The sequence below is a fragment of the Tachypleus tridentatus genome, chromosome 5 (genome assembly GCF_004210375.1).
Source record: "Tachypleus tridentatus isolate NWPU-2018 chromosome 5, ASM421037v1, whole genome shotgun sequence".
NCBI classification, from domain to species: Eukaryota; Metazoa; Arthropoda; class Merostomata; order Xiphosura; family Limulidae; genus Tachypleus; species Tachypleus tridentatus.
The window spans coordinates 32,410,154-32,419,669 of NC_134829.1; the positions used below are offsets into that span (position 1 = coordinate 32,410,154).

Here is a 9,516-nt window from a genome sequence, read left to right on the forward strand (position 1 = left end):
ACAACCAACCAATAATTCATGCTTATTGTAGTACCACAATCAGCTGAATAATTTTTTGAGTGCCTGAAATATGATGTGACTCTTGCATTCTGATCTGATTTTTGGTTTTCAATGCTTAGTGCTTTTACAACCTGTTTTGTTCAAGTATGCATAAGTATGCAAAGAGAACAATAGTGTAGATCAGTTGTATCAACTTCACCACGTGTATTGAAGTCCATGGTTTGCATTCTGTTGCTGCAAAATTAGTTACCACACTGGGGCTGTGGGTGTGTTATAAGAATGATGGTTAATTTGTTTGATTAGAATAGTCAAAGAGTTGATAGTGGGTTCTGTTGATTACCAACCTACCATCTAGTCTATCAAACATCTAAGAAAACAGTTATTCTTTAGCTTTGAACAAATATTCAAAATAAACAAGCAAATAATACTTATAGTGATAAAGTACTGAAGGCTGATGTTGTCTAAAGATGATGCTTATATTGAAACTAAATGCAAGTTACATAAGGTAGAAAGTAATGCATGAATAAAAGATAAGAATGTGGCAATAGATAAGTCTTTTTTTTTAAAGCCCTGTGCTACTTCCATTACAGATAAAATAAATTCTGTAATATTTTTTTAATGATCACTGGATTCAAATAGTCCATGTACTGTTTTTCTTTTCAAAAATGTTCTTTTAAGCACCTGAGCTGTGTCTGTTAAGTGTTGAATCATCTGTTTATTAAATTTAATGAAAGCTCACAGTCTGGTTATTGATTGCACTTGCAGGACTAGAAACGTATTGTGAACTTAAGATGATAATTTTACTCACCTGTTAAACATTGGTATTAAAAGAAGGATATTTTAATAGTTTTACAGGTTTGTTTTGATTTTTTTCAAGTGCTGTGCGTGAACTCTTGGATTTTATCAGCCGAAACATGGGAGGTAGAATGCCTGAGTACAGATACTCAATGGTTGGTCCTATGGTAAGTTTTATGACTTTCAGATTTTGTAATGAATTATAAGGAATATTATTACTGTGTTGTTATTTCTCAGCTACTTACATTATACTTTTAGTAACATTTGCAAGTTTTCCTTTTATTTATATTTGTGATATCCTGGGTGGGCAGAGCACAGATAGCCTGTTGTGTAGCTTTGCACTTAACTCTACCTGCCTGGGTGTCATTTACTGTGTATGCCACAAGGTTCTAGTAATTTACTTTCAATATTTTATTCCAATTAGTATAGCATAAACTATTAACTAATAATCCACGTTTTAATAGTATATGTGTAGGTTTTTAATTTCCTAAGGCACTATAAAAAATCCTGAATTTTCTCTAGTGTGATGCATTTGACACATTTGCCCAGGCTTGTCATCTTCTCTATTTATTCACCACCTCTTCAGTAAACACAAAATTAAACTTATACTACTCACCACAAGTTTTCCATTGCTCTGACAAACCCTAATTGTTATAACCATCATATAGAAAATAGACCTATTTTTGCCACACCCACTTGTCACATTCTCTTTTTCAGGACTTGTTAATAGCTCTTTCTTCTATTTCATTTTATATTATCTTTAATCAATAGAATGTCAAGGTTTCATCTAACAAATAACATTGTAATACATTGTTCACTCAGTGAAGGGTTGTCAGTTTCTTTGTTAGTACAAACTTTGTTCTCACAGGAAAGATAACTAGCTTGAATAAGTCTCTAATGTCTCTTGTCACATTGTTATAAAACAAGAACAATTGTGATAGCAAGGGGAAATTATCAGCCTTATACATGTTGTTATTTTGTGTTCTTTGATGAATTATTTAATTGAATAATAAATTTGGTACAATACTACTGTTGGTATCAAACAAAAAAACTAGAGGTAAGTGTCATCAACAAAAAAAATGAATACTTGGTTAAGTATTTTATTTATTTCTTATTTTTCATGTTTATTGTGTATTTGTTATTATAAAAGTTACTAAGATGTAAAATTAGGGATCTCTTTATGGTAGTTAAGGTTAGATTAGGTAAAATTAATAGAAATAATATAATAAAAATGTTTCATGAAGCAACACTTGAGCAGCTTGTGGGTAATATAATTTAATAGAATGAAATGAGCTGCACATTTCTCAAGTGATTTACAACATATAATGGTGTGAATGATAGATGTGGTTCAAAAGGCCATACAACAATAGATTTTACTTATAAATAGATGTATGTTGTTACTATTAGAAGTCATTGTAGAAAGGGTAATTTAAATTTATTTCAACTTTTTTTTAGTGGTTCCAAGGTTGGTCAAATTGACCAATCTTGTATAGAGTTGGGCTAGATAAAATAACACACAAAATATAAACTTTTACTGGAAAAAAGTAAAACGTTTGAAATGTATTTAGGAGGTTTTAGGGATTATTCAAAGGGAATTTGAGAACTTTGAGATAAGGAAAAGTAATTTAAAAAAAAATTACTTTGAACAAGGACTATTTAAAACAAATTCTCATTATATTCATAGACAAATGCATATTTTGTTTTATTAAACATACTTTACAAAAAATATTTTTTGTAAGTGAAAGACTGCCAAATTTTGTGAAGATATACACACTATATTGAAAGTTAGAAGTCTCAAATCTAGAAAGACCTTAAATGAGTACATATAAGTTATGTGGTCGGTTAAATTGACCGGCCCATATTGAGAGAGTTAATGTGCATTCCTCTTTATCTGTCAGTCACCACAATGTTTTTATAGTATACAAGTTAAAAATGTTTCCTTTTTGTCTTCCATTTATATAGATGGTTTTAAGTTTTCATGACAAGTAGTTTGTAGCCCAAATTTTTTTAGGTGCTAATCTTCTGACCTGTAAATTAAAGAGAAATTAGAAAAATTGTTAAAATAACCAATTTGTATTTGAGTTGATACCTGAAACATTGTACAATACAGTGATATAGGAAATGATCTCTTAGTCATTGTGTTTCTTTGTTTAGCAACTGTATCAAGCTGTAGTTCTCCTTCCCAATGGATTGCAGTTTTTCAGTACACCAGCTGCGACTCAACACGAAGCTTCAGAAAGTGCTGCAGAGGAGGCAATTGTGTATCTAGTGTGTTAATTTCTGTGTATTTACCATTTAAATTTTTAATTTTCTAATTATTACTCTAATTGTTTTAATAAACTAGTAATAAGTTGAAATATAAAAAATATAACGACTGTAATGATAGATTCATATCATAGTTTTATATATCTCACAATCATAACTTCTAAACAATGGAAAATTTATACTGTGCCAAGTATATGTTATAAAGGTTTTAGGTGTTTAAAGCAATATACTAAGTATGTTAAAAATAAATATCTGAATCTCTTAACCTTAAAATGACGTAAGGACATCAGAATGTTATTACATGTTTTGTGCTTAAAAAAAAAAAATCAATATCCATATCAGCTGTCTCTACTACACACGAACTTCTAAAAGTGTAGACATGTTGCTAGGATGTTTACAAAAAAGCCAACGATAGAAATATTGAATTGGTATTCATATTGTTTTATTAGTAAGCATTTACTCACTGAGGCTATAATCTGTAAACACCAGACTTCAAAAAACTTTCTCAGTAATTAATAAACCAATCAAATATAAATCACCTGCATCTAATGTTACTCTTTGAGACTATAGGATAAAGCAAGAATCTCTGAGTTCTAAATGGGGAGTTGAGACCCTCTGAATCCCTCTTCTAGATCTGTACCTGGTGCTCTTGACGAGCTGCTTTTACGTTAGTCTGTCAGTTAAAATGTATGAATGGCTATCAGTGATAACTTTTATGTAGCTTTGCAAGCATTTCAAAAACAACAATTTTTTGCTGTAAACTAAACTTGTATCCCACATTTTATTTTGATATTAACATTTTTGCTCAGGGAAGAAGTTGCTTGATGAGTGTCAATATGTCATTGAAGTTAGTTATTGATGTTTAGATGTCAAAGCTTTTACTTTATCCACTGAATTCTTTAGAATAGGATGAGATATCAAGAAAAAGCAGCTTTGCCTTCCTCTCAAGGACTAATAACAACAGTAAGAACCCAGCTTCATCCAGTGCACAGAGGAGGTTGGTGTTGTAATTTCTGTTTATCTAGAAATAAAACTGATTAACTAGTTGCACATATAAATGATTTTATACTGTAACAAACTAGTAAAGTGATCAATAAGTTTGTGTATTTAAGTTGCTTTTTATTTTAATAATTAGAACCACATAATTGATCTTGAGTTCTTCCATCTTAACTAGAGTTGTAAACAACTTTCTTACATTTGATATCTAACCATCTTTCGTTGACTTCTTATTTTGTATTAAAGGTTTAACTAAGTATTAAAAGTATAATGTTTTAAACTTTAATTTAGTGTTTACTGTTGAGACTTTATTGTTAATAATTCTATAAATTAACTTTTAACAAAAACCTTCCCTGTTGAATTTATTATGTTAATAAAATAATTCGAGAATTTGCATTTTTTGAGTTAAAATGTATTTATGAAAATGTATATCATTTGTAAACAGAACCTATAGTGAGATGAATATAATGTATTATTATATTCAGTTCTTGTTCATTCTGTTGTAAAATGTTCACACATAGAATAGTAAGGATGAAATGTAAAAGTGCTGCAACAGTAACAACAAAGATGTTGGAAAGACTGGTTTGATGTTAATGGTATCACAGGCTGGACAAAGTGGTCATCTTTACACTTGGATACTGTAGAATGTTGAAAGGTTTGGCACTAACAGTGTCACATTGTGAAACATTTATCTTCAGATTTGTACATTGTGTAAGAATGACTTGATACTAACAGCTGCAATTGAAATTGGTATTTTTCTGTCTAACTGCCATTCATATTACTTGGACACCTTGCCAGACCTATGAGGGCTTTATCAGACCAAATAATAAATAAATCAGTTGTTTACTTCTGGTTTCAGTGGTACTGGCAGTGATCTCGGGGGAGCTACCTTCTTAAACAACAATATGAACACTGATGTTATCCATTCATGACAGATTGTTCTCTTCAATTTTTATTTTTAATTTGACTGTTTTTTTTTGTTGTTTTTTTTGCAGTGGAATTTCAACATTTGACAAATAATGCCACATATTGTACTTATTCACGTGTTTATGTGCAAGTGTGTCATGCATTGCCTGAACAAGTAGGGCTCTGTGAAATCCATGTTTTATTGAACATGGAGAAATAAAATCAGCTATGCAGAATCATCTGCAGCATGTTATATGAAATGCAAAAGAGAACATGAAAGAAACTGAAATAGTACATAAAGTGAAGTGTGAATCTTTTGAAATAGCTTAGCAACTGTATATTGTTTTGCTCCTAGTTCTGATAACTTATTAATACTTTGTTATTTGGATTGGATGTTCTTACAGCAGGTGTTCTGCTTTACACATGTTTTACAGTCTTTTAAAGAGACATCTTAACACATTATCAGTGACTAGAATTTTGATGAACAGAAAAAATAAAAACTAGGTTGAGAAATCAGATTTATTTTTAAAGTTCTAAAGCACATGTGTATCTTAGCAGGTTGCTAGCAAAGTTACATTTTTACCAACACAGTAAAGAACAGTTTGTTTAGTTTACTTTGCAATATCTTTAGTGCTGAAAATATTTTAAACAAAAGGAATTTGTATGTTATCATTATGCAGGAATTAATGCATGTTAGAACTCTCATTAAGTTACATTAGTTTTATTCATTTTACCTTTATTGTTACTTGATTTTCTAAGTATTATTACTGAGCTTTCTTGAATCTTACTATTAATTACTTTTTAGCTGTTAATGAGGTTTAATTTTATCACTTTCTACTTCCTACTCTCTGTCTTGTGTAGGGACAAAAATTATTTACATTAGTTGAGCTAGACATATCATTACAGTATGTGTAGTATGTTATTTTTGTTCTTGTTACATTTACCTTTGTTATACTTTATTAATAGTATCAAAAATGTTACTTTTATTGTTCAGTTTTAATTCTTTTATTTTTGTTATTTTGTGCATTCTTTAGCTAAATAGTAATGTTTGACTAGTTAGTTATTTTAGTTTATTTTGGATGTTAACCTATTCAAAAATTACATTTCTGAATCATTTAATAGGCTTTCAATGGTCAGAAAATGCTTTTAGGGTAAAGGTGACCTGTGTAAAGTTTAGTTTTTACAGATGTTATGTTTTTCACCAAACATTAAATTTACAACAGTACATTTAAGCAAACAACTAATGTTTCAGTTCAGTGAGTAAGGTATACCCTATTCTTTGTTTAATATTACTTTATTTAACTCTATTGCTTAGAATGTCTTATATACTCATTTTTATGTTTTTATTATTATATTGTAGTATGTATATTATTTTGCATTGTTAACAATATATTATTGTATTCATGGCCAGAAATATTGCTAGGAGTAAGAATACCCTAGTGTTCATACAGTGTATTATAAACTTGACAAGAACATGACAATATATTTAATTAGCTGTACTCATTACTAGGTTAAAGTTTTTATCTAAGAAGGTAGCTTGCTTTGATCAGAAGTTAATATTTGTTACACCAGTATTTCAAAAAAAAAAAGATCAAGATACATTTTAACGTATTCAAATTGTTGCTTTAAATACTTTTATAACAAGTAATTTGAATTGATATCTTGTTAGAGATATTATGTTAAGTAAGCTTATTGAAAAGTATAAAAATAATGTATACTAAAATTCTTAATTAAAAAAAACTTTTTACTCTCTATTCACTAATTAGGCCCACCTCCACTTCCATTATTCTCTCCATCTGCTTCTGGTCCACAGTATTCACAGAAACCTCATGATTTAGTAATTCAGCGTCATCCGCCTCCACCGCCTATTACTTTTATCCCAGATTCATTTGTCAATGAACACAGAAAACAGACCCTCCAGCTTCAGTCACAGTATGGTGGAAGTCACAACAGCAGGTCTTGGCATAATCAACGATATCCAAACTTGTCACAAAACTCAAGCATGCTTCTTTCGTGGCAGGGAGGCAGTAGCAATGATGGAACATTTTTTACAGTGTGCTGATGAGAAACTGAGTGAATGGAAAAGTAAACAAAAAGTAGGGGACACTTTTGGCCAGTTTCAAAATAAAACTGTCCAACCAATCAGTCAGATGTCAAGTGTGAATCCTTTCATACCACTGCAGGTAAGTTGAAGTTATATGAAAATTATTTACACTTTTGATAATATTTGTTCATCGGCTGAAGGACTAGTTAGTTATTGTAAACACTTACATGACACTTCTGATTGGATAAAAGTATCCAAGAAAAACAGTATTTTTGTGCATGCTAATTGAATGCTTGAATCTTTTTACTTCTTAATGTGATGATATTTTCATAAGTTAAGGATTAACCATTCTCCAAATATAAGTTTTCCATACCAATTCAGACAGATTGAAAGTTTATAATAGATGTAACACTTTTATCTATGTTCATCAATAAAATGACTAGTAAGTCATCAACTATAACTTTCACAATGTTAAATAAACTGTATATTAATTAAGAGTATGTAATTTGACATACTTCATCTAGTAAGGGACTAATCAGCCACCAAGCTCTTTATGAAACTTCAGGTAAGTTGATAGTGTTCAAAGAAATTTAGGATTTAATATATTAATCAAGTGGAAAGTGTTTTCTAGTTTAAAAAAAAAATTTTTTTTTAAATTGAAATTCATGCATGATATGTCTGTAGGTAATGTGGAAGTTATTTTTACCAGAAGTAAGAATGAGCAATTATTTTTTTCTTTTTATGTAATATTTTATTTCTGGATTAGTGGTAAAAACTATAGTGGTGAAAAGTAGTTGAATAAAGCTATGCTTAGAGAAAATGGATAATTTTATCAAATTAAATGTGTAATACCATTGGTCATGAATTATTACATGATATAGACAAATGTTTTGTTTGCTTCTAGGTAACCAAAAAACAAGCAACACCTAAAAAATCTGAGACAAGTAGATCATTAAAACATGGAGAAGAATCTCTTGATCTGTCTGCTTCCCACAACACACAACAAAGCCAAAGTTCATCCATTAGTAATACCCAGCCTAAGAAAACAAATCAACAATCTGACCATCAGAGCACATGTAAAAGCAACTTTGAAACAGCAAAGAAAGGTTCATATCTACCAAGTGGACAACATAAAAACAGACATCGGCATTCTCGATTAGCTGTAAACTTTAAAAATTTTGTGGACTGAGAACACATTTTACTGTGTATGAGATAAGTCAGGTGTGTGTGTTTGTATATAGTCATAGTTGTGACTTTCAATGAAATTTATTTTAAGAGGGTTTTACAAAGAAAATTTCTATGTTGTCTTAGAAGTGATTCAGTCCATGGGTAAATAAGCTAATTTTTATTTTTACTAATCATTACTGTAGTTAGTACATTAATGATGGAACCATGGATAGTTTTTTTATGTGGTAGGACATTGCTGTTAATACCGATTTGGAATAAACAATATCTTGTATAAGGGAGTACTCTGATTAAAATTTGTGAGTTTTTAGGTTTCAGACTATTTTGATTTTATTGTCAAAAGGTTGTTGGAAGAGCACATACAATAATTAATAGCAAACGTTTATGGGTTAGTAAGGACTACAAGAATAATTATTTGAACTAAAACGGCATGCCCTCATTTTTTGGACTGTATAAGGTGGTGATTTTGTTATTATTTATTAGAAATGCTGTTCCTGCTATTTAATGACAGTTTGATTTGGAAAACAAATGGGCTTATCTATTTCATTTTCATATAATGTGCTGTGAAATGTATAATCTATTAAAGTTTTCATTCTTGTTAAATGTTGTGGTATAATTACAGACAGTTTAGTAGTCAGGACTTGCATACTAATCATTTAATTAATAACATTTGAATGTGTTATACTGTAAATATTGAATATATTATCAATGACTACAGTCTTTTGTTACTTATTTTACAATGCATTCACCATTTACAACATTACACACACTCAGGTAGTCAATTAAAACATTGGTATGCAAGTCATGATTGTTAAACCATCTGTAATTTTTGTTATATATATGTATGTATGTGTGTGTATTTATAGGATGATACTCTTCTTTAAAATTAATAGATTAAGTCCTATCTTTAGTGACATTTTCAAACCAAAACAATAAACTTCTATCATTACATTTATATTATGATTACAAGAGGATGTGTGCTTTCAATAGTTCTGTTTATATACTAGTATGGTCTTGTAAGACATTTTTTACCTCTGGTAAAAGGTATGTTGATTATTAAAAATTGGTATGAATCTGGAACATAAGTTTTAAATGTATTAACATTAGGCCTCTCTTCTCCCCTCCCCATTATAATCACTGAAATTCTTGTTGTTTCTTTCTTTCTCAACTTTTTCCCATTGTACAAACTTGGCCTCTGTTTACTTTCTTCTCACTATTGTGCTATTTTTGCTCATATTTTCTCTCATCCCACCATAGTTGGCCTGACATGGCCAGGTGGCCAAGTCACTTGACTCGTTATCTGAGGGTCGCGGGTTCGAATCCCT

At 30.1% G+C, this 9,516-nt stretch overlaps 1 protein-coding gene across 2 annotated transcripts; it reads left to right on the plus strand.

The window, feature by feature from the left end:
• The first annotated feature begins 890 nt into the window (after positions 1-890).
• LOC143250860 (uncharacterized) lies at positions 891-8,206 on the plus strand. 2 transcript variants are annotated; one of them, XR_013028381.1, is made up of 5 exons: positions 891-962; positions 2,950-3,063; positions 3,964-4,057; positions 6,729-7,145; positions 7,911-8,206. XR_013028381.1 is itself a non-coding variant. In XM_076501974.1 (4 exons), exons 1-4 carry the CDS (start codon positions 915-917, stop codon positions 7,022-7,024), a joined length of 552 nt encoding a protein of 183 aa, XP_076358089.1. In that variant the 5' UTR covers positions 891-914; the 3' UTR covers positions 7,025-7,149. The 2 variants fall into 2 exon arrangements, 1 of the variants encoding a protein (XP_076358089.1); XM_076501974.1 differs by lacking the exon at positions 7,911-8,206 and having other exon boundaries at positions 6,729-7,149.
• Positions 8,207-9,516: the final 1,310 nt, after the last annotated feature.